We start from the raw sequence: 25,578 nt of genomic DNA on the forward strand, positions 1-25,578 counted from the left end.
ATAATGCTACCATTTAAATTTCTGATGACATATGTGGATTTAATGTTCTGTGATGTTGAGATTCCTTGATCTTGTACTTTTAAGGTTCTTGTTCTACAACTTTGGGAATTTCTGAATATGAGAGGAAGCTATTTCCCCCAGGTGACAGCAGATGTTCTCTACACCTGGCTATAAGCTAAGGCTTCTTAGAGGGTGCCACCAGGGGAAAAGACAGTGGCCTTTATGGATTTGTAGGCTCCCACCGTCCATGATGTGTCTGTGTTAGGAAATGACAAGGTGCCTGGGGAAGGGTGGGATTCAGGAAATCTTGCGAACACAAGAGCAAGAGTTGGGCCTTAAAGACTGGCAAAGGTTAGATTCAATGGAAAGGGGTGGAATGGCATTGTAAGAGATAGGCACCCTGTGGACAAAGCCATGTCAAGGGTTCCAAGATCAAGTTGGGAAATAGTGAGTGATGTAACTGGCTCTTCAGGTTATTTGAATCTAGGTGACCTGTGTCTGGGAGAAGGGGATCATTCTACCTTTCATTTGAGTGATGGTAGAAAGAAATGAGAAGGGGTCAACTAAATGAAGGGACAGGGCAAATCAAGGGCAGGTGTGGTCATCCTAGAAGCTTTGGGAGTGGAAACTCATATGTAGGCAACTGAATTGGCTGTATTTAGCAGAAGGTCTGTGCTGTAAGAAGGGATCAGGCTTATATGTGTTGTGAGAGAAATATGTCTACATGTGTCTGTACATCCATGTGTATGTCCTTGTGTTAGGTTGCACAGTTCTCAAGAGTAGCGAGAGGCTGTGAAAGCTGCTGGGTATCTGAAGGAATATGACTATATGAGACTGGGCATGGAGGATTCTGATAATGTGAGGTCCTTGTGTGAGGTGCTGAAATTCTGAACCTTGCAGTCTTTATGCATGTATCTGGTGGATGTCATCATAAGGCTGAGAATGGGTGGCTTCTAAATATGTGGGGCTATGGCTTTTAAAATGACAGTTTTCATGAAAGTGGTCACACATGTATGGACACATTGACTTCTGTGATCTTAGAGGCCAAGGTGGTTGCTGAACAGCAGATGTATAATAGGCCTTGACCTGCATGGTGACTCAACAGAAGTGAATCATACTTGGTACTACCCTTGGGAAACAGGTATGGGTTCCAAGAATGGGATATGGACACTTTTTTTTTTTTTTTGCTTTTTGAGGTAAAGTCTCACTCTAGCCCAGGCAGACCTAGAATTCACTATGGAATCTCAGGGTGGCCTCGAACTCACGGCAATCCTCCTACCTCTGCCTCCCGAGTGCTGGCATTAAAGGCATGCGCCACCACGCCTGGCTTGGGATATGGACACTTTAAGAGAGAATCACAAGTTTGGTAGTAGGGGCCACTATGGAGTGAGTGTATATGAGACACAGAGGAGGTAGTAGCTGACCTTGTTGGGTTTTAGAAGGGTGGGAGTGAGTAGGAACTAATTTGGATGGGGGACTTGCCTGCTCAGGGTACTGCAAGTTGAAGATGAGCTCACCTGGGCCAGTTAAGTACAGGGGTGAAAGGGAGAATCGACATTCTGGGAAGAACAACAACAACAAAAAAGCCTAAGAACACAGGCTAGAAAGGTGATGAGCTTGTTAGAGTTGAGGAACTGCAAGTTGCCTGCTGTCTCCTACATCTGGAGCATATGGCACAGGATGGGAGGTAATAAATGTATATGTGGGTCTTCTGCAGCTCAAAGTGGAACCCTAGTCTAGGAGGTGGGGGATTTTTATCCTGTGGACCAAGAGAAAGTCACTTTCACTGCCTGAGCTTCACTTGAATCTGTGGGATTGAATGGTTCTTAATGCTGGTTTGTAAAGTCCATCCCAGCTCTGTGGATCTTCTCACTTAGGTCAACCAAATCTATGAGTCACTGTTCTTAAAGCCAGAACCTTCTCCCATTTAACTCCAATTTTTCCTACTCCCCTCATGAGTGGCTTCCTCACTCATTACTCCACAAGGACTTACTCAATGTCTGGTCCCTTGTGTGCCACTATGGGAAAGAATGGAAGAGGTGGAGAATGCAAGGACTCTCCTATGGAAGGCAGTGGAAACAACATGAACTTGGTGTTCGGATACACTTTAATTTTTTTTTTTTTGGGGGGGCATGTTGCTGGGGATTGAACCTGGACCCTTGAGCATGATAAGCAAGCCCTGTAGCACTGAGCAACACTTCCAGCCCCATGGGTTCAGGTACACTTTCCATTAAATCCTGGCCCCACTACTGCTAGGTTCTGAGACTTTGAGCAACTGAATTCATCTCTCTGTACCTTAGTTTCCCAACTGCGTTATATATCCTTCAGAAAAAACAAAACTGGCTTTGGGGGGCTGGAGAGATGGTTTAGCGGTTAAGGCACTTGCCTGCAAAGCCTAAGGAACTAGGTTTGACTCCCCAGGACCCACATAAGCCAAAGCTCATGGTGGCACATGTGTCTGGAATTTGTTTACAGTGGCAGGAGGCCCTGGCATGCCCATTCTTTCTTGTTATATCTGCCTCTTTCTCTCTCAAATAAATAAATAAATAATATTTTTTAAACCCTGGGCTTTGCACAATTGCTAGGCATAGCAGAAAGAAGGCACTGGAGCTGGAAATATGGCTCAGTGGTTAAACACACTTGCTTGCAAAGTTTGTGGACTGGATTCAATTCCTGAACACCCATATAAAGCCAGACACAAAAAGTGGCACATACATTTGGTGTTCATTTGCATTGAGCTGTAAGAGACCCTGGAGCACCCATAGACACACACATACAATTTTTTTTAGAGGCACTCGGGCTGGAGAGATGGCTTAGCGGTTAAGGCATTTGCCTGCAAAGCCAAAGGATCCCGGTTTGATGCTCCAGGACCCACGTTAGCCAGATGCACAAGGGGGCGCACGTGTCTGGAGTTCGTTTGCAGTGGCCGGAGGCCCTGGCGTGCCCATTCTCTCTCTCTCTCTCTCTCTCTCTCTCTCTCTCTCTCTCTCTCTCTGCCTCTTTCTCTCAAATAAACAAAAAAAAATAGTTTTAACAAAAAGAGGCACTCAATAAATGACTACTAGTTTTAGGGCTATAAAGAAGCAGAGCCAGGCTTACAACCCAGGTCTGTGGGCTCCGAGAGCCTATTTTCCTATTATCTACAGACTCAGCTTTTACCTGGCTTCCTTTCCCTCTGTTAGCCCCTGTGTAAATCCAGGCTGGGCTCAGGATTGGAATCCCTGTAGCACTGGGATTGAGCACTGAAAACAGTTTGCACAAAAAACTGGTAGAGGAGAAAGAGGTGGCTGTTGTCCCTTGTCTTCCCTCCCCTGCCACTCTCTGCTGGCTCCCATCTCCTTGCTCAGTCTTCTTCCAGAGCCCAGTCTCTGGACCCTCTAGGTGCACTGACCTCCTTGTTTTATATCTGCCTTGTTTTGTTTTCCTGTCTCTTACTTCCAGTCCTCTCCCCTTCCAACCCAAGTTGTCATGGGGATAGTCCTGGGCATCCCTTGCTTCCTTATCTTATGGTATCCGTGGCAACAGCCCCCATTCATTTCCATGGCAACTACATCCTGATCCCATTCCCTGCTGGATGCCTGACTCTGGACAGTGCCAATAAAGGGAAGAGGAGAGAGAAGACCTCCAATTAGGAGCAGCATCCTGGGAGGGTCAGGGTCCCACTCCTGCCAGGAACAAGCCAGCCCCAGATCCTTATAGATCATCCCATCCTGCTTTTTGCCCCACTTTAGAGCTTTTGCTGAAGGAGTCCCTCGCTCTCGTTGTTCCCAGCTCCTCCTAGGCAAGAAGCAGTCCATATAAGCTTCCTCTCTCAGGAAGCCTTCAAATCAGCAGGAGAGCCAACACAGACCTTGGGTCTGAATCCCCATTCTATCACTTGCTAGCTCTGAGACCTTTGGCGGTCACTTTCTGTCTCAGATCCCCTTTTCTTCCTCCGTAAAATAGGGATCATAATTCTCCCTTCACGTTTGCCATGCAGATTAAATCATGTGTGGAAAATGCCTGACACAGGGCAGGTGCGCAGTAAGTGAGAGTTTATTTTTATTCTGCTCAGCCACCCCCAAGCAGAAGGAATCTCTCTCTCTCTCTCTTTCTCTCTCTTCCCCCCAGTACTTCCTCTGCTCAGCCACCCCCAAGCAGAAGGAATCTCAAGAATCATCTCTCTCCCTTCCCATCTTTCTCTCTGTGTCTCTCTCCAGTACTTCCTCTGTTTCCTCAGCACGGATAACTTTCTGCTTTATAATGTGGTTATTTATATAACAGCTTAATTTCCCCCTCTGCAAAGGGTCTGTTCTCATATCCTCATTAAATAGTCAAACAGACAGTGCACATGAGCATGTTTGTGTATATCTACATGTATTCATGTTGATTTCCATGTGCCTGTGGATATATATTTTTGTTTCTAAGTTTGTTAGCTTTTGGATGTGTCTATGGTTTTTACCTGTGCATGTATGAATGTGTGTGTATGAGATAAAGAAAGACACAGAGAAAAGATTCTCTAGATTCTCCATGTCCAGATGAGTTACAGATTTTGGGGGGACTCTGACTTGGGGGATTTCACGCCTACCACTCCCGGTGCTTCAGCAGTGTATATGATGTCACAAGCAACCCCTCAATCATTCTTCTTTTTTATTTTTTTTGCCTTCTCATGGAAGGCTATGCTGCCACCCTGAAATCCCTGCCACTGTTCCTTTTGTAACCAAAATCAAACTGAGCTCTCAAGAGAGGAATTGCCAAAGAGTAGAGGGCCCGAGGCAGCATAGGGTTGGAAGTAGGGGAGAGCCTGGGCTCTGAGTCTGCATCCTGGCTTCCTCACTTAATAGCCATGTGACCTTGAGTAAGTTTACATTACCTCTCAGTGCTTCACTGTCCTCAATATAAAATGGGCTTAACAGTGCCTGCCTCAGTGAGTTGCAAGGACCCAGTAAGTTAATTAACCTGGCTCTGGGCATAGAGATGACTTCAGAACCTACAGTAGCACAAAGGAGAGGCCTGTAAGTCAGATGGTATGAAAGAGGCAGGCAGGCGTGAAAGGGCACCCCTGAAGTGATATTGAAGTGTAAACAGGAGATAGCCAGCTTGGGGCAGTAGGTCAGGGTTCAGGCCAGATGAGGAAGCTGGAAGCTGGCCTATTTACCTATAGATGATAAGTTGGTTACATCCCTCTTCTTCTCAATTCTGTAGACCAAAAGCCAAAGTTTTTCTGGTGGGCTCAGTGTGCTTTGTGATTTGGCCTCATTACTTGTCTGATTTTACCTCTTATTGCTTTCCCCTGTTCACTTAGTTCTGGCTACACTGCCCTCTTCACTGATCCTCAAACATGTTAGACAATTCTATCTGAAGGCCTTTGCACTAGCTGTGATTCTTTGCCTCAGAGACACACACACCCAGCTCACTACCTCTCTTCTATCAGGGTTCAGCTTCTATGTCATTCCCTCATAAAGGCCTTGCTGACCACTGCATATAAAGTATCACCTTTGACTGGGGATATAACTCAGTGGTAAAAGCACTTGCCTAGCATGCACAAGGCCCTGAGTTCCATCCCAACAACACACACACACACACAATACATGAAATGATATATTTGTTTCTTTATACTCTATCTCCCACACTACAATGTTATCTCCCTGAAGGAAAATTCTTAGGCATTTTTTTGCTGTCGTATTTCTAGCATGGTGCCTGGTACATAGAAGGCATTTCAGTTGCTTATTGAATGAGTTATGGGGACCTGTGGAAGGATTTTCATAAGAAAGAAAACTGGGAAATTTTATATTTTTGAGAGTCTCTCTGGCCACAGAATGGAGAACAGCTTGGCAGAGGAGACTGGAGGTATGAGTTCAAGTGATAGTTTTATCAGAGCAGCCATTGAGAATATTAACTGAGTCCCCCATGCCAGAAACTTTTATTGACCACCTACTTTTAGTCTAGGCCCCGTGCTCTGTGTCAGCCAGCTAGATTACCAGATTCTCTTTCTGTGGTGGGATTCTGGGAGTCATGCACACAAAGAGCTGCCACGCTTTGCCTAGTTAATCTGTACCATAAAAAGGACAGCCATGCACTGAGTGTGAGAGCTCTGAACAGGATCAGTACTACTTTCTGGTTGGTGGCAGGGTTTAAGAGAGCATCTTAGTGGCATATGACTTGCATCTGAACCAGAACTAGCATGTGGAGAATTTTTTTCAGAAGCTGCTGACAGAGATGTCGGTTGGGATAGCATTGTATGTGAAAGGTAGTATGTGAGCAGTTTGGGTGGAGAGGAACTGAGGAACATTTGGAAGAAACAGGATCCGAGCCAGAGTACATGGAGAATGGGGCTGGTGGCTTAATGTCTGAGTGTGGGGGCTGTGAAGTCATACTGCCTGGATTTGAATCCTGCTTTTATCATTGGTAGCTGTGTGACTATAAGTATGTTACTTAACCTCTCAGGTCTTCAGTTTCTTTCTGTGTAAAATGAAGATAAGTAACAACACCTACCTCATAAGGTTGTTTGGAAGGTCAACCAAGTTATTAAGTGAGAAGTGGTAAAAATGGTATCTAAATGTACTATGCTCTAGAAGCATTGTCTATTGTACTTGGGAGAAACCTCCAATGCCAGAATGAGGAAGTGGAGTCTGTTGTGGGCAGTGGGGGCTGTTGATCAAAGCTGGTTTTGAGCTGTGTGTTGATGGGTTTGAAAAGTTTGTTGTCAGGATCATGCAGTCCTGAAGGACTGGCTTTGATGTTGTGCTGGGCTGGATCTAACCTGTGGAGGGTGGCATCAGAGACTCCTGAGGCACAGGATGAGAAAATTTAGGGTGGAGAACAGTCTTCCAGTCTTCTTTCTAACTAACACTTGGGAGGGTTGAGGGAGGATGAGGGTGATCAGTGGGTGAAAGTTCCCAGCCATAATGGAGCCCAGCTCCCCAGCCGCGGTGGAGCCCAGCTCCATTGAAGCCTTCCCTAGCCCCCAGCACAGAGTGCTTTGCTGGCAGGCCCCAAATTCCTGTGCTGGATAGAGAACTTTCTCCACCCACTCCAGCTTGCCTCTGCCCTGTGCACTGGCCTCTGCCAATAGGGCCTGGAGAGTGGCTATTTAACCATTTCACTGCCAAGAGACCCCCTCCAGCCTTATGCTACCTCCTACCCCTCCAAAAAAATCCAGGCAATTCTTTTCAGTCCTAGCCACACCCCTTCCCCCACAACCTCCTCCATACCTCACCTATCTGCTCTTCCCCTCCTCAGCCCTCTTGGTTCTCCCAACCTCTGTGCCTCCTCATCATACTCCGGGGTTCTGTTGCCACCTGGGTTTCCTGGCAGCCTGGTTGCCATGGCACTGTGGGAGCAGGTCTGGCAGAACAACAGCTCTAGGTAACCTGGGCAGGCAAGACCTGGGGACCAGCTCCTGTCATTATTCCACTTGAGACCCCGCTGCCCTCCTCCCCCAGCTGAGCAGAGGAGGCCATGAGGAGAAAAAGGAAGCTTCCCCGCAGGGCAGCTCATTACCTGTGAGGATGCTGGATGGGAGGCGCTTCCCACTGTGGCCCAGCCTGTGCCTTCGCCCTGCCCTCTCACCAGCAGCAGCAGGAGCAGCAGCAGCAGCAGCCGCAGCAGCAGCAGCAGCAGCCGCCTCCGCCACCTGGAAACCCTGGGAACTGGCCAGGCCCGGACTCCAGGCTGCTAAGGGCAGGGGCAGGGCACAGGGGAAGGGCTGGGTGGGGGAGGGAGAGCCTGGGTGGGCATTAGGGGACTGGTCTGGGAGTGGGTGGTGTTCTATGGAAAGTGATCTTGGTGGTTCTGGGAATGGCACTGGGAGAGGAATCACTGTGTTCAGCATGATGGGTTGGGGGTGGGTGGGAGGAAGCGGCATCAGGGGAGAGAGCTGGGAGAGGAAGATGTTTGGGGAGGGGGCAACTAGGCCATCTTGTGAAGGAGGGGGTGAGGCTGGGAGTGCTGGGGAGCAGGAGTGGGAGGAGACTAGGGGTAAGTAAGGTAGTGAGAGGTAAGACCGGGAGAACAGACTTGAGGAAAAGGTGTCTCAGGATGGATGATGGAATTGGTGAAGATAAAGCACCAAAGGGGAGGATCTGAAAAGGAATGAGGACAGGGCTATGAAAGCAAAGGGGTTTGAAATGAAGAGACTACAGGCAGTGAGGAGACAGCTGGAAGTAAGTCCTAGATACATGAGGAATCTGGAGAGGGTAGGGTTGGGGGCACTCAGTTGGGCCCAGCAGGCTTCTTTCCTGTTGCCACATCCTCGTTCATCTTATCTCATCCCCACAGTGTGGAGGGTGATGCCCCAGGCAGTGACCTGAGTACAGCGGTTGATAGTCCTGGGAGCCAACCCCCCTACCGGCTGAGCCAGCTGCCCCCCACCAGCAGCCACATGGGAGGCCCCCCTGCTGGGGTGGGCCTTCCCTGGGCTCAGCGAGCACGACTCCAGCCAGCCAGTGTCGCCTTGAGGAAGCAGGAAGAGGAGGAGATAAAGCGATCCAAGGCCCTGTCAGACAGCTACGAACTATCTACAGACCTGCAGGATAAGAAGGTGCAGAAGAGAAGGCTCTCTGGTTGCGAGTGGGAACAGGGCACAAGAGAGAGCCAAAGGAGGGGCTTGGATGTGGCATTTGAGGGTGGTATCCAGGAAGGACAGTGTGGTTGGAGTTGGAACAGACTGATTCCAGGACCCTTCACTGTACAGGGGACTCACACATCCACTGTACTCTACTGAATCCCTTATTCACTCAGCAAATATGGTTACACTCCATATCCTGGGTCCTAGGGACATAATGATGAATGAGACCTATGTCCAGTCTTCAAAGACATGCAGTATAATGGAGGAAGCACACACATAACTTGACACTGTTACGGTAGGATTCAACATTATTGTTTAGCCCTCCCAAATGGAATGGAAGGACAAAATACTACATTTAGGCAAACAGGAAGCTGGAAGGACAAATACCAAAATGATAATTGCAACTATGCCTAGTTGTTTGGATTTTAGGTCAACCTAACCTTCCTTCCCACCTCCTTCCCCCCATCTCTTCCTTCTTTCCTTCTGCACTTTTCTCTCTTCTTCTCATTCGTTTTTTCTTCCTTTCCTTCAACATCTTGCTCTTTGTTTACTTTTTCCTTTTTTTTTTTTTTTGGCTTCTCTGAGTTTTTTCCTGTTTTTAAGTAATGAACGTATACAATACTTTCTTTTTCTTATTTTGGGAATCATATAAATGTATACTTCTTATTTTTTTAAAAGCCCACAACTGGGCTGGAGAGATGGCTTAGTGGTTAAGGCACTTGTCTGTGAAGCCAGAGGACCTAGGTTCGATTTCCCAGGACCCACGTAAGCCAGATGCACAAGGTGACACATGTGTCTGGAGTTTGTTTGCAGTGGCTGAAGGCTCTGGTATGCCCACTCTCTCTCTCTCTCTCATTCTCTCTCTCTCTCTTTCTGCTTCTCTCTCTCTCAAATAAATAAACAAATAAATAAATAATTTAAAAGCCCACAACCTAGTCTAATCAAATGTGGCCAATGTTACCTGAGATTCAAGTGATAAGATAACACTGAACACATAGCTTGGCACGTCTGGGTGACTGCCTACAGTTAGTTGTGACTTGAGTGGGGTATGATTGAGGGTCAGGGCCATGAGGCTCTGGCAAATTTCTGAACTTGTTCCTCTGCCAGGTGGAAATGCTGGAGAGGAAGTATGGGGGCTCCTTCCTGAGCCGCAGGGCTGCCAGGACCATCCAGACAGCCTTCCGCCAGTACCGCATGAATAAGAACTTTGAGCGGCTGCGCAGCTCAGCTTCAGAGAGCCGCATGTCCCGCCGCATCATCCTGTCCAACATGCGGATGCAATTCTCCTTTGAGGAGTATGAGAAGGCACAGAACCCTGCATACTTCGAGGGCAAGCCTGCTTCACTGGACGAGGGTGCCATGGCTGGTGCCCGCAGCCACCGGCTTGAACGGGGGCTTCCCTATGGAGGCTCCTGTGGTGGGGGCATTGATGGTGGTGGAAGCTCCGTCACCACATCTGGAGAGTTTTCTAATGACATCACAGAGCTTGAGGACTCCTTCTCCAAACAGGTCAGGAGCCCTGAAAAGGGATTTTCCCCCTTATCCTCAGGTTCTGGCTGCTTTGATTTCCTTTTACTTATATTCCAAACTGAAAGAAGTCATACCGTTGAGAATTAAATAGCTACAATTTGAATTGGGTCTATGAGAGCTATGAGAAATAATTGCTAAGACAAGAAAAATTACAGTGAAGTGTGGTAGTGTTCAACTGTAAGGGGATTGTGAGTTCAAGGCCAACCTGGGATACATAGCAAGACTTTCTCAGGAAACCAAACCAAGGGCAGATACATAGCTCAGTATTAGAGCACTTACATAGCATGTGCAAAGTCCTGGGTTCCATCCCTAGCACTGTGGGAGAAAAAAGTACATTGCTAAAATATGCAGATTAAAATGTGGAAGCCGGGTGTGGTGGTGCATGCCTTGAATCCCAGCACTCAAGAGGCAGAGGTAGTAGTATCACCATGAGTTCGAGGCCAGCTTGAGACTACATAGTGAATTCCACGTCAACCTGGGCTAGAGTGAGACCCTACCTCAAAAAAAAAAACCAAAATAATAATAATAATAAAAAATAAAATGTGAGTATATAGAATAAGAAAATTAAGGTTCTCATTTTTTGGAACTTGATCTATTGTCAGAGTCTTAACTAACAGGTTATTGATCTGGGTGTCAGGTGCTCTATATGCTTCACAAGAGATTTGTAAGGTAAAGATTATCATCCCCATTTTCCATAGGAGACTGAGGCAGAGGCATTGGTCTGTGTTCTCAAGAATCTCCCAATCTGGTAGGAAATAGCAGACATATGTGTGCATTATTATCTTCTAAAATAGAATGTGCTTAGAACCAGGAGAGAGGATTCTGAGAGCACTAAAGAATGCTTTTGGAGAAAACAGCATTGGAAAATGGCCTTACCAGACTGAGACTTAGCTAGTGAGAGATGTTTTAGGGGGGCATTACTTACCCAGGCATTGACTGCACCAGCAAAAACACGGAATGATGGGAATGTACCAAGATGTGTGGGATAGGAGAACATTCTAGGCTTAGGCTATGTTAGCATAGCTGTCCAGATGGAAAACCCAACTGTCATTTCATATCTGTGTGACCTTGGACAAATAGTTTAATATCATTGATACATGATCAGCAAAAGGAAGAGAAATACACACACACACACACACACACACACACACACACACACACACACTTTTTTTTTTTTTTTTTTTTGGTTTTTCTAGGTAAGGTCTCACTGTAGCTCAGGCTGACCTGAAATTCACTGCATTCTCAGGGTGGCCTTGAACTCACAGTGACCCTCTTACCTCTGCCTCCCCAGTGCTGGGATTAAAGGCGTGCACCACCATGCCCGTTAAAGAGAAATATTTTTTAAGTGTGGTTCTTTTTTTAAAAAGTATTTGAGACAGAGAGAGAGAGAATGGGCACACCAGGGCCTCTACCCACTGAAAAATAAATAAATAAAACTCCAGGTACACGTGCCACCTTGTGCATCTGGCTTACATGGGACCTGGAGAATTGAACCTGGGTCCTTTGGCTTCACAGGCAAGTGCCTTAACTGCTAAGCCATCTCTCCACCCCAAGAAATATTTTTTTTTTTGGTTTTTTGATTTTTCGAGGTAGGGTCTCACTCTAGCCCAGGCTGACCTGGAATTCACTATGGAGTCTCAGGGTGGCCTCAAACTCATGGCAATCCTCCTACCTCTGCCTCCCAAGTGCTGGGATTAAAGGCATGCGCCACCACGCCCAGCTCCCAAGAAATATTTTTAGAGCTGTTTCAGAGCTCTTTTAGGATTAAGTTCAATTTACTAACATATATGAAAGCACCTAATACATAGTAGTTGCTACGAGTACATGTTAGATTTTTTTCCTTAAAACTAAGGAGGTACCTGGTAGAAATTGCTAGATGAATGAATGAATGAATGACCCTTTATAAGAGAACAAATCAATGTGTCCTAAATTCTGTGATCTGGCCCTACCATTGGCCTGGGCTTGCTTCTTTAGAGCTAGTAAGAAGTTGGAGTGAAGAAAAGAAGTATTAATGAGAAGATCTATATCATCCATTTATTCATTTGTAGGCCAAAGATTTAATTAAACTTCTCTTCTGTATCAAGCAATGTATTGTCAAGCATGTTATCCCTCAAGAAAAGAATAGGGAATATAGGGGCTCACCATCTGTTGGGAGTGATAGAGGAAATAGGCCTGGTCTCAGCTCTCAGTGACACCAAAGTCTGATGAGGAAACGTATTACTTTTCTATTGCTGCATAACAAACTACCCCCAAATTTAGTAGCTCAAAACTGACCTTAGACACTGAGCTTAAACAATAAACATTTTTATCTTTTTTGTGTGCATCCGAGGCTGGCTGTGAACTCACTGTATAGCCCAGGCTGGCCTTGAATTCTAGGTCCTTCTGCCTCCAGAGTGCTGGGATTACAAGTATGCACCACCATGCATATCAACAAACATTCATTACTTCATGAAGTTTCTGAGAGCCAGGAAGCTCTCAGGAGATTGCAGTCAAGCTATAGCATAGGACTATAATCTCTGAAGAGTGGACCGGGGCTGAAAGATCTGCTTCCAAACTTAGTAAACTCCTTTGTTGACAGTTCTTCACCACATGGGCCTCTCCCTTAAGATTCCTCAGTGTGTCTTCCCTCAGTCTAAGAGTATATAAGCCAAAGAGACCACTGCATATAGAACTGCAGTATTTGATGACCTAATTTCATAAGTGACATACCTTTATTTCTACCATATGCTGTGGGACACACAGACCAACTCTGGTACAATGTGGTTTCAAGATTATGAATGGTAGGGTCTGGAAGATTGCTCAGTGGTTAAAGGTGCTTGCTTGCAAAGCATTCTGGCTTGGATTCAATTCCTCAGTACCCATATAGAAGCAGATGCACAAGATCATGAATGCTAGGAGGCAGAGATCATAGAGACAAGTTTGGAAGCTAGATACTATAGAGAGGCAGAGTTGCCAGGCATGGTCCAGATTCTCAAGAGTAAATATTATGGAATTCCCAAGACAGATTCATGCAGAGTGCTTGGGGAACTGGATTTTGGTTTCCCTGTGTGTTTGGAGTGGGGGGGAGGTGGGGTGGTAGAGTCAAGAATATAAGAAGAATCAAAGAGCAGGTAGTATTTGATTTGGGTGTGTCTATATGGACATGAGGGAGAGATCAGAATGTTCCAGTTTCTGTGAGCTCATAATGACTCTTGGAACTTATTTTATAAAACATAAAGACCATGTTGGGTTGAGAGGAGAGTCTCCTTTCTTTGCTGATCCACCAAGACTTCTCTAGCTTTTCTCCCCCTTCTTCCTTTCTTCCTACTCTTTTACCATCCTTTCTTTCATCTTTCTTTGTCTCCCTTTCTCTCTTCCCCTCCTCTGGTGTGCAGGTAAAGTCTCTGGCTGAATCCATTGATGAAGCCCTGAACTGTCACCCATCAGGGCCTATGACTGAGGAGCCAGGGTCAGCCCAACTGGAGAAGCGGGAATCAAAGGAACAGCAAGAAGACAGCTCAGCTACATCCTTCAGTGACCTTCCCCTCTTCTTGGATGACCCAGTTCCCCCACCATCCCCTGAGCGACTGCCCAGCACTGAGCCCCCACCCCAGGGCCGGCCTGAGTTCTGGGCACCTGCCCCTCTCCCACCAGTTCCTCCACCAGTGCCACCAGGGACCCGGGAAGATGGTAGCCGTGAGGAAGGCACTCGCAGGGGTCCTGGGTGCTTGGAATGCCGGGATTTCCGGCTGAGAGCTGCTCACCTTCCCCTGCTTACCATTGAGCCTCCTAGTGACAGTTCTGTAGACCTGAGTGACCGCTCAGATCGCGGCTCTGTGCACCGCCAGCTTGTGTATGAGGCTGATGGCTGCAGCCCCCATGGGACCCTGAAGCACAAGGGGCCACCAAGCAGAGCCCCAATTCCACACCATCACTACCCAGCCCCTGAGGGCCCAGCTCCAGCCCCACCAGGGCCCTTGCTACCAGCTCCCAATAGTAGCACTGGCCCAAGTGGTGTGGCTGGGGGTCGGAGGTTGGGGAAGTGTGAGGCAGCAGGAGAGAACTCTGATGGTGGAGACAACGAGAGCCTTGAGAGCTCCAGCAATTCCAATGAAACCATAAACTGCAGTTCTGGCTCCTCTTCTCGGGACAGCCTGAGGGAGCCTCCAGCCACTGGCCTGTGTAAGCAGACTTACCAGCGCGAGACAAGGCATAGCTGGGACTCACCAGCCTTCAACAACGATGTGGTACAAAGGCGACATTACAGAATTGGCCTCAACCTCTTCAATAAGTATGTGCCCTCAGTTCCAGCCTCCTCACCCCTTCCTACTTGGCATAAGCACTTTGTCCTTAGTACCTAGCTCCAAGCAGTGTGACCCTGGCTCTGTCATCCTCTCATTTGGTTGAATGGTATTTCTCCCAGCTGCTCAGGGAAGAAAACTGGTAAAGGGTGGCAGAAGCTTGCTGTGGTAGCTCACACCTGTAATCAAGAGGCTGAGGTAGGAGGATCACCACAGTTTCAAGCCAGCCTGGGCAACATAGTGAATTTCAGCCTAGGCTACAGAGTTGATACCCTGTCTCAAAACCCCAACCAACTAATCAATCAATCAATCTGTGGCGGCATAACAAGGCTCCCAATACATCTGGGTTCAGATCCTAGTGCTACTGCTGTCTGGATATGTGAACTTGGGCAAGATGTTCCCACTAGATGGATTCTGAGCCTTGCCTTTTCTGTCTATCTACTTTTCAGAGGGGAGGCAGTTTGTGGTATAAAGAGCCCCAGTCTGGGAAACAAGGGACCAAGATCCCTAGTCTGCCTTTGGCCACTCATTATATAGCACCGAGAAACTCATGGTCTTTTGGGGGCTTCAGTTTTTCCATCTTCCCATAAGAAGAGTGTGTTTGAGGTGCTTGGGGGCAAAGTGGTGTGCTGGACTACTTAATAACTGTGACTGAGCCCATTGTAAATGCCTGGCCTTGTAATAGGTGCTTCGGAATTGGGTAGGGGGTTTGGCATTTGATAGAAAACAATTAGAAAGCACTAGGTTTAATTAGAAAAGATTAGATGTAATGCCTTACATCTTTATAGCCTGTTAAATACTGCCACCTATATTTAATTTTCACAATAACTCAGTAAGGTGGATAGTAATGTTCCTCTTTTATAGATAAGGAACTGAGGACTGGAGAAGTAAAGGGGATTGTCCAAAATCATACAAGTGGGAAGTGATGGGTCAGAGACTCCTGCACTAAAATCCAGACTTACCAATTTTAGCCGCATGGGGTCCTAAAATTCTGAGGCTCTGTATATGAGATAGTTCCAACCTGGATTTTTAGCTCAGCTTTTTGAAAACATGGGAGGAACTTTGCCTGTAGAAACACAGAGACTGGATGAGATGTGGAACACTGAACAAAGTAACCCTTCACTTCTTTCCTGACCTGAGGGTCTGTAACTCAGAGAGACAGCCTTGTCCTGGAGATCAGGCTTTCTCTCAGGACTCCTTGGTGCTTGCTAGGAATATCAAAATCCTTGGCAGAGAGCAAGATTTTTCATTACATACTTATTTTCTTTCAACTCTAATATGATACCAGTAAAGGAGGAAGTTGGAGTGAGGTTACCTTAGAATTTTGAAACTCTGAAATAGGCAAGTGACTTCCTCTCCTTGGGCACCAGTTTTCTTATCTGTGCCATGAAGAAATTAGACAGTATTATAGATCCACCATCCATGGCTGTCTGAAGTTATGGTTAGGTACGTCCAAAAATCAGTTCTGGAAGTAGGACAGAGGACACAGTTATAAGACAGTCATCTCATCTATCTTTTCTTTCTTTCTGCAGGAAGCCAGAGAAGGGTATCCAGTATTTGATTGAGCGAGGCTTCTTGTCAGACACTCCTGTGGGTGTGGCTCACTTCATCCTGGAGCGGAAAGGCCTGAGCCGGCAGATGATAGGGGAATTCCTAGGGAACCGGCAGAAGCAGTTCAACAGAGATGTGTTGGAGTGAGGACCCCAACATGGGGCAGGCGGGCCAGGGATTCCTGGAAAAGGAAGGCAGGGAGGAGGGGAAAAGTGGGCAGCCTACCCTTTTTGTTCAGATAAACTTTTCATGTCAAGATAATAGACCTTTTGCTCCAATATCTTTCTGTTCCAAGGGGTCCAAGCTAAAGTCTTCTGGGTGACTCTGGGCAGGACATGCTTATCCTAAGGCCTGCTTTGGGCTTTAGTTTCCTATCTCTGAAATGAATGCCCTGATGGAAAGCACCTTTATTGGCCATGTGTCTTACCTCAGCTTTCTGAGGCAGGTTCAATATCAACATTCAGCCCTCATATGTACTTGTTTGGGCCACAGGTTCCAATTGTGTAAGTCTGTCATTGGGGGTGTTAGGCCACATGAGCAGGTCAGGGTGGGTCAGAGTTTGTGTGGAGAAATTGAGACTACTATTCCCCCTTCTTTGCTCCTCAGCTGCGTGGTGGATGAGATGGACTTCTCCTCTATGGATTTAGATGATGCACTCCGGAAATTCCAATCTCATATCCGAGTACAGGGTGAGGCCCAGAAAGTGGAGCGACTCATTGAAGCTTTCAGGTGTGCCTGCTTCCCGCTTAAGAGGCTGCCATTCTCTACCTTTGGGACCCTCTATCCATTAGTCACTTCTCTGAGTCTCATACATGTCTTACATAAAACAGAAATGATAAATTCTATCTTGAGAGGTAGTTGTAAGAGTCAAAATAGTAGTAAGTATAAAGTATCTGGCTCTTACATCTAAGACATAGGCATCAGTGACAATAATGTTAGCAATAAAAGCTAACAGTGATGGATCTGGGGGTGGAATTCAGTGGTAGAGCACTTGCCTAGTATGCATGAGTATCTGGTTTCCATTCTCAGTACTGGGAAAAAAAGAAAAGAAAAGAAAAGGAAAGGAAAAAAACTAACATTGATGGAGCACTTTCTGGGGATCAGATGCTAAGCTAGGCAATTTACATGGTTATTTTCCTGATTATTCATAACCATTCTATGAGACAGATGCTTCCATTATTTTCGTTTTGAAGATGACAACTCTGAAGGTCCAAAATGTTAGGTAACTTGCCTAGGGTTATGCAGTGAGTAAGGGGTTGAATCGGGATTTGAATTCAAGAAGATCTGACTGTGGTATACATTCTCTGCTCTAAGTGCTTTGAAGAGCAGAAAGAACTGGGTCTAAATATTGCTCCACCTCTTTGGCATATTTACATGAGAAATGGAGAAGTTGCTGAGAACTTGTTTCCCATGATAGGAGAAGAATTTGCTTCGCAGTCAAAAACATCTGGTTTTTCATCTTGGCTTTACCATTTACCAGCTCTGTTATCTCTGGCAAGTTACCTCATCACTCTGAGTCTTAGTTATTTCATATGAAAAATGAGACTGCTAATAACTATCTTGGGAGCTGGAGGTGTGACTCAGTGGTAGAACACATGCTTAGCATACTCAAGGTTCAGAGTTCAATCCATAGTACCACAAAAAAGGGGGAAAATAGCTATCGTGCAATGTTGTGCGGAATTATATGAGACAAAGTACATAAATCTCCTGGGAAAGCTCTAAGGAGATACTGATTATGATTCTTCTTTATTTATTTATGGGAGACAGACTGACTGATGATGGGTGTGCCAGAGCCTCTTGTTACTGCAAACGAACTCCAAATATATGTTATACTTTGTGCATCTGGCTTTATGTGGGTACTGGGGAATTGAACTTGGGCTGTCAGGCTTTGCAGGCAAGTGCCTTGGACTGCTGAGCCATCTCCACAGCCCAGTGATAATGATTTGTGATTGCTAGGCTTGAGGAAATTGAGGAGGAAACGGTCAGAATGTTATAAGGGACTAAGGTTTAGCGGTGGTAGCCTGGGGAAATGGTGGGTAAGTATAGATCGCTGGCACCTCAGTATGGACCTGATCCCTCTTGCCTTGCAGTCAGCGGTACTGCGTCTGTAACCCTGCCCTTGTGCGCCAGTTCCGGAACCCAGACACAATCTTCATCCTTGCTTTTGCCATCATCCTCCTCAATACTGACATGTATAGCCCCAGTGTCAAGGCTGAACGCAAGATGAAACTGGATGACTTCATTAAGAACCTGAGAGGTGACTAGAATTTCCTATCTGATTTTCTTGCCCATCACCTGGGAAGGAAAAGTGGGTGGGGTGGGAGTGGGGAAGGATGAGGAATATCCAAGCTGTCTTTGGAAATTAACATGTGACACTGATGTTTTCTTCCATGTCCAGATACCCCCAAGGCATTCACTTATTCACTACAACAGTTGCTTGTCAGGCCAGGGAAGTAGTTCAATGGCAGAGTGCTTATCTAGCATGTACAAGGCTCTGGGTTTGATTCCTACCACTGCAAGGGAAAGAACTTTGTATGCTCATGCACTCATCCACAAACCAACTATTTACTGAGCATCTACTGTGTATAAGGTTTCTAGATCCTAGTATTATAGCAGTGAATGTTTATAGATAAAAGTCTTAGCCAAAACTTGGGAGGCCGAAGCAGCGGGGAGTGAGATCCTGTTGTAAAAAAGCAAAGCAAAACAAAAAGTCCTAGTTCTTAACACTGTTTCACTCACTTAGTCATCCCTTTATCTGTACCTCATTCTCTTTCATTCTTTTCCTTATTTACATCCATAAAGACTCATTTGATTATTTTAGGTATCCTTTCCTCTATTCCTGTGTTCATTTATTCACTCAGCCAGCCAATCACCCAGCCAGTTGACACAGTGCTTAATGTGTACCAGGCCCTAAGGTGAGTACCAAGAACAATAGAGGGGAGTGCTATTGCAGTCCTTTCTCTGAAAGAGGAACTGGCTTGGAGAAGCTGACTTGTAGTGGCCAGATAACCAAGTAAGTTAGAAAATGAACAGTGATATTAGGCAGGTCAAAAGGCAACCAGAGCTCAAAGGAGCCAGAGCCCACCTTATATTGACTTCCTGGAGAGCTTGCATTTTAAGCTAAGCCCTGAAAGTGGCAGATGAGAAATAGAGGAGGGCTTACCTAGCAGAAAAAGAACAAAGACCCAGAGGGAGGAAAACGTGAAGTTGTTTAGAGAACAATTGAAATATATGGTTGCTTGGGAAGGTCAGATAGAGCCACTATCTGAGGGCTTCTAATGCCAGATGAAAGGTATCACGTTGATATTTTTTTCCTGGTTTGCTATATTGATGTATAGTCCTGGCTCTCACCCAAGTGCAGCCTATTAAAAACAGCATAGATGTTAAGATTATATCAATAGAAATGAAAGAAAGAGGGGCAGGAGAGATGAATCAGTGGCTAAAGGTGCTTGCTTCCTAGATTCCCCCAGTTCCCATGTAAAACCAGATGCACAAAGTGGTGCATACATCCAGAGTTCATTTGTAGCAGCAGAAGGCCTGGTGTGCAAATTCTTTCATTCCCTCCCTCCCCCTTCTCTTTCTCTCTCCTCCTCTCCCTCTCTCTCAAATAACTAAATAAGTAAAGAAATAAATATTTATAAAAAGATATGAAAGAAGGAAATAGAACTGTAGGGGGAAAAAACCAAAAGCATAACAAAATTGCTAACGGGGTTTACACAGTTGAAGGCTTTAAGCTCTGTGGCAGTTAAGGTAACAAAAGCAGTATGTTATCCTGGCATGGTGGTGCACGCCTTTAATCCCAGCACTTGGGAGGCAGAGGTAGGAGGATCCCTGTGAATTTGAAGCTAGCCTGGAACTACAGAGTGAGTTCCAGGTCACCCTGGGGTAGAGTGAAACCCTACCTTGAAAAACAAATACACCCCCCCCCAAAAAAAAGCATCGTGGAGAAGATTGTGTCTTTAGTGTCTATATTAGTTACTTTCTCATTGTTGTGAACTAGACCAGAAGCTACTTAAGGAAGGTAAGGGTTTCTTGTGGCAGATAGTTTCAAGGGAATGCATTCTATCTTGGCAGGAAAGGCATAATGGCAAGAGTATGAAACAGCTGGTCATACTGTAGCACAGTCAGGATGCAGAAGATGAACAAGAAGTAGAGATAGGCTATAAATTTTTAAATTTTTTACTTACTTGCTTGCCAACAAAGGGAAACAGAGAAAGAGAGAAGAGAAGAGAAGAGAAGAGAAGAGAAGAGAAGAGAAGAGAAGAGAAGAGAAGAGAAGAGAGAGAAGAGGGAGAATAGGTACACCAGGTCTTCTAGACACTGCAGACAAAGTCCAGATACATGTGCTACTTGGTGCATCTAGCTTTACATGGGTCCTGGGGAATTGAACCTGGGTCATTAGGTTTTTGCAGGAAAGCACCTTAACTATGAGCCATCTCTCCAGCCCAGGAACTGGGCTATAAAACCTCAAGTCTTGGGCTGGAGAGATGGCTTAGCGGTTAAGTGCTTGCCTGTGAAGCCTAAGGACCCTGGTTCCCGGCTAGATTCCCCAGGACCCACATTAGCCAGATGCATAAGGGGGCACATGTGTTTGGAGTTCATCTGCAGTGGCTGGAGGTACTAGCACATCCATTCTCTCTTTGTCTCTCTCTCTCTGCCTCTTTCTCCCTCTGTCTGTCACTCTCAAATAACTAAATAAAAATAAACAAAAATTAAAAAAAAAACCCTCAAGTCTTTCCTCCAATGTTCCACTTCCTCCAATAAGGCTCCACACCTCCTAAAAATATCCCCTTCCAAAATAGTGCCACCAGCTGGAGACCAAGTGTTAAAACACATGAATCTTTGGAGGACATTTAACAGTCAAAATAGTCTGTCCCTGGCTTCCATAGGCTCTTTGGCCACCTCATGGTGCAAAATGAATTCAGTCCAGTTTTAAAAATCCTCATAGTCTTTAACAGTCCCAACATATCAAAAGTCCAAAGTTTCTTCTGAGACTCAAGACAATCTAAGACTCCCCCCCCCATAAAATTAAAAACAACAACAACAACAAATAACATAGTTCTAATATATACTAGTATGAAGTAAGCATTCCTATTCCAAAGAAGATCAAAACCCAGCAGGGCAAACACCAAGTCCTAAAGCTTCACATCAAGTATGTGGGACTCATGTGGGTTCCCAAGCTTCATCCCTCTAGCTTTGCTGCCTGTGGTATAGATAGACTCTCTCATGGGCCAGCTTTGCTCCAGGCCTACAGCTTTTCTTGGTTCATAATTCTGGCATCCTGAGGTTTCCACAGCAACTTAAGTGTCCCTCTCGGGCCTCCTTTCAGGGATTCTGACCCTGCCATACATTGTCTGGCCTCAGTGACTCTCTAGTACCTTCATGAAATGTTCCATGACCCCCTCAATTTTATATTTGTTATGCCTATAAAATAAGTATGATGTAGATGGCACTGCCAAGCTCTGCTGCTAGCTCCGGATGAAGCCTTGCCCCCTTGGATTACAGTTGTGGTAGCGTCTCTGTGCTGACTATGGGGAGCAGGGAACCCCTTAAATATTTTTTCAGTCCTTCTACTTAAAAAAATTGCATTTTCACAAGCTAGAGTCTTTAATGGGTAGGAGTTTGCCTTCAGGGCATCTCTCCCATTCTCCCACTCAAGCAAGAGTTTCTGTTAATGGTTCTAATCTCAGTTAAAAAAACCAAACAAACAAAAAACAGGGCTGGAGGGATGGCTTAGTGGTTAAGGCATTTGCTTGCAAAGCCAAAGGACCTAGGTTCAGTTCCCCAGGACCCATGTTAGCCAGATGCACAAAGGGGTGCATGCATCTGGAGTTTGTTTGCAGTGGCTGGAGGCCCTGGCACACCTGTTCTCTCCCTCTTTCTCTCTGTCAAATAAATATATAAAAATAAAGTATTAAAAAAAGTTAGATACCTTAATGTTGGGTGTGGTGGTACACACCTTTAATCACAGCACTTGGGAGGCAGAGGTAGAAGGATTGTTGTGAGTTCAAGGCCACCCTGAGACCACATAGTAAATTCCAGGTCAGCCTGGGCTAGAGCAAACCCTACTTTGAAAAACAAAAAACAAAAAACAAACAAACAAAAAACCTTAAGCCAGATATGGTGGCACATGCCTTTAATCCCAGCACTGGGGAGGCAGAAGTAGGAGGATTTCTGTGAGATCAAGGCCATCCTGGAGCAAGAGTAAGTTTTAGGTCAGCCTGGGCTAGAGTGAGACCCTGCCTCGAAAAAAAAATAAGTTTATCAGTTGCAGTTTCCTTATCAAAAACTTTAAATTTGCTTACATCCCTTTCCTTGACAAACCTCACATATTAGACATCTTTTTTTTTCTTGTTCCTATCTTTCACTGCAGATCTGAATAACAGCCATCAACAAGAAGCCATGACACATATTCAGTGCTATTCTTCCTTGAAATTTCCTTCATCAAACACATTAGTCTGTTTCAAATCCAGCCTTATTCAGGCTCTCAGGACATGGGCAGAATGAAGCCAGTTTCTTTGCTAGTATATCTCATGAACTGTCTTTATAGCCCAGTTCTCAATAGTCCTTATTCCCCTCCCAAACCTCATAAGCTGAGCCTGTACTGTCCATGTTTCTCTTAGCATTCTGGTCATCCAAACTACTACTAGAATATCTCTTTAAACTCTGCTTATAATATTATAGGCCTTCTCTAGTTCAAAGTTCTAAACTCTTCCACATTCTTCCTGTAAACTAGTTTTAGATGCCCCAAAACTACATGGCCAGGTTTATCACAGCAACAACCCGACTTCTCGGTACTATGGTTTTTGGTATCAGATACTGTCTCTTGTTGCGTACAAATAACTGACAAGAATCCACTTAAGGAGGGAAAGGATTTCATCTGGCTGACAGTTCTAGGGCTATGTAGCCCATCCTAGTGGGAAGAGCGTGGCAACAGGAGCATAAAGCAGCTGGTCACATTGCAACAAGGTTAGGAAGAAGAGAATGAACCAGAAGTGGGGCTGGGCTATAAAACCTCTAGGCCTGCTCCCAGTGACCCACTTCCTTTAGCAAAGTTCTGCCTCCTAAAGATTCCACGACCTTCCTAAACAGTGCCACCAGCTGCGGACCAAATGTTCAAACACATGAGTCTGTGGAAGACATTTTACATCCAACAGCAGCCCCTGTCTAAAGAAGCGGTATAGTACTACCAAAGGAGAAATCATTTTCCCTAGCAGGAAGCTGAAAAATAAGAGTGAGAAGATTTCACCCAGCATGTAGGAATTTAGAAGGATGGTAGACAAGACTAGGAGGAGAGACTTTGATCACAGACCATCTGAAGTAATGTCCTAAATCTTGCCATTATTCATCTACTCGATATAATATATATATTTCACATGCAGTCTGCCCTTCATATCTGTGGGCTCTGCGTCCTTGGATTCAACCAATTGCAGATTGAAACTATATGAAAAAAACATGCCTGTATTTGAACATGTACAAATATTTTATTATCATTATTCCCTAAATAATACAGTATCATAACTAGTTACATGACATTAACATTGAAATGGGTATTCTAAATAATAGCAGATGATTTAAGATATCAGTGGAATTTATGTTGATTATATGCAAATACTACCCCATTTTATATGAGGGACTTGAGCATTCTTGGATTTTGTATTGTCAGTAGTTGGAGGTTTGAGGAACCAATCTCATGGATATGTAGGGACAATTGTGTGTATATGTGTACATGTATAACTTTCTTTCTCCAATTACTGAATAAACAAGAAAACAAATGCAAGTAATGTATTTTAATTTCAGGAATTTGGGGGGGAGCATGGATGTACCTCAGCAGCAGAGTATACACTTAGCATGCATGAGACCCTGAGTTCAGTGTCTGGCACTATCAAATTTTATTTTTTTGTTTTGTTCAAGGCAGGGCTTCACTCTAACCCAGGTGACCTTGAACTCATAGAAATCCTTTCACCTCAGCCTCCCAAGTGTTGGGAGGAAAGGCATGTACCACCATGCCTGGCTTTGTGTGTGTGTGTGTGTGTGTGTGTGTGTGTGTGTTTATTTTATTTTATTTTTGTTTTTTCTAGGTAGGGTTTAACTCTAGCCCAGGCTGACCTGGAATTCACTATGTAGTCTTGGGTGGCCTCGAACTCATGATGATCCTCCTACTTCTGCCTCCCAAGTGCTGAGATTAAAGGCATATGCCACCATGCCCAGCTTGTTTTTGTTTTTGAAAATACAGAAAATGTAAATTGTTTTCTTTTAATGACCCCCCCCGCAGATTCTGCCCCCAATAGGCAGAATTTTCCTCCTTAAGCATGTAGCTTTCTGTACAGTTAGTCATGCTATCCATACAATTTATCTTGCTCTTTTCACTTAACTTACTATAGGAATCTTATCATGCTATTGAAATCTTTTTGTAAAGATCGGGTTTTTAAATTTTATTTATGTGTATGTGCAGTATTTATAGTATATGCACATGTGTATGTAGGTGCTGCACCCTGAGCCACTGAACATGGAGCTGTGGTTTTTTTTTTTTTTTCTTTTTTCTTTTGGTCAGGCTAGTTTGCCAGGAAGCCCTAGTGATTTTCTATTCTCTGCCCCCCACAGCACTGGTAATTGAATTCAGCTGGTCTCAGGCCCTCTATTTTGGGGGCCGGAGAGATGGCTTAGCAGTTAAGGCACTTGCCTGAGAAGCCTAAGGACCCAGGTTCCATTTCCCAGGACCCATGTAAGCCAGATGCCCAAGATGGCACATGTGTCTGGAGTTTGTTTGCAGTGGATAGAGGCCCTGGTGTGCCCTCCCCTGCCTCTCTCTCTCTCTCTCTCTCTCTCAAATATATAAATGAATAAATATTTAAAAAAATATTTTTGCTAGTTAAGAAAAAAAAGTAGTACTTGATTGTCTTAATCATAGGATGTTCTGAGTTTAAATAAAATCTATACCCTACAGAAAAAAACTGACTGTTTTGTTGAAGGGCACCTTTCCTGCCCCAACCCTGCTGTCCCTTGGTCCAAGCCTAGGAGTGGGCTGTTGTGGAGAAGCCTCTACCACCCATTCCTCATATTAATGTGACATATTCCTGTTATTCCCCTCCCTCATGCAGGGGTTGACAATGGTGAGGATATCCCCCGAGACCTTCTGGTAGGCATTTACCAACGCATCCAGGGTCGTGAACTGCGGACCAATGATGACCATGTGTCCCAGGTGCAGGCAGTGGAGCGCATGATTGTTGGCAAGAAACCAGTAAGTGCCTTGGGAGGCTGTAGAGGGGCCAGGGTTTTTGGTCTACCTTCACTACCAATGTATGGTGAGTTATTGCCTCTATCTGAGTCCCAGATTTCCCTTACCTGTAAACTGGAGTGGATGATAACTCAGGGAGTCATGGTACAAATTTATGGGATATGTTTCATGTGAACAACATTCATTGTATGTATGTTCACCATGTCCAAGTAGCACCTTGCCCAGCCCAGAGCAGGTGTCTACATACTAGAATCCTTCCTACCTCTGGTTAGGCTGTACATCCCAGGTAAGGAGCCAAGCTAGTATTAGCAGAGATGCAAGCACATTTTGGTCGACAAACATTTACTGTTTTCAGTGGACCCCAGAGACATATGTGAACCAGACATGGTTTCTATCTTTGGGAGTACTTAGAGATCAGTGGCATTTTCAGA

The 25,578-nt window shown here is 45.2% G+C and overlaps 1 protein-coding gene across 3 annotated transcripts in view; it reads left to right on the forward strand.

Moving 5' to 3' along the window:
* Iqsec2 (IQ motif and Sec7 domain ArfGEF 2) overlaps positions 1 to 25,578 on the forward strand; it is a 116,989-nt gene that overhangs the window by 82,338 nt on the left and 9,073 nt on the right. For all 3 annotated transcript variants that reach the window (XM_045140340.1, XM_004661028.2, XM_045140342.1), the window contains 7 exons: positions 8,260 to 8,521; positions 9,656 to 10,057; positions 13,453 to 14,348; positions 15,891 to 16,052; positions 16,516 to 16,638; positions 18,000 to 18,166; positions 25,011 to 25,150. In XM_045140340.1, coding sequence (XP_044996275.1) covers positions 8,260 to 8,521; positions 9,656 to 10,057; positions 13,453 to 14,348; positions 15,891 to 16,052; positions 16,516 to 16,638; positions 18,000 to 18,166; positions 25,011 to 25,150 — 2,152 coding nt within the window. The remainder of the gene's footprint in view (positions 1 to 8,259; positions 8,522 to 9,655; positions 10,058 to 13,452; positions 14,349 to 15,890; positions 16,053 to 16,515; positions 16,639 to 17,999; positions 18,167 to 25,010; positions 25,151 to 25,578) is intronic.

The sequence above is a fragment of the Jaculus jaculus genome, chromosome X, assembly GCF_020740685.1.
Source record: "Jaculus jaculus isolate mJacJac1 chromosome X, mJacJac1.mat.Y.cur, whole genome shotgun sequence".
Lineage (NCBI taxonomy): Eukaryota > Metazoa > Chordata > Mammalia > Rodentia > Dipodidae > Jaculus > Jaculus jaculus.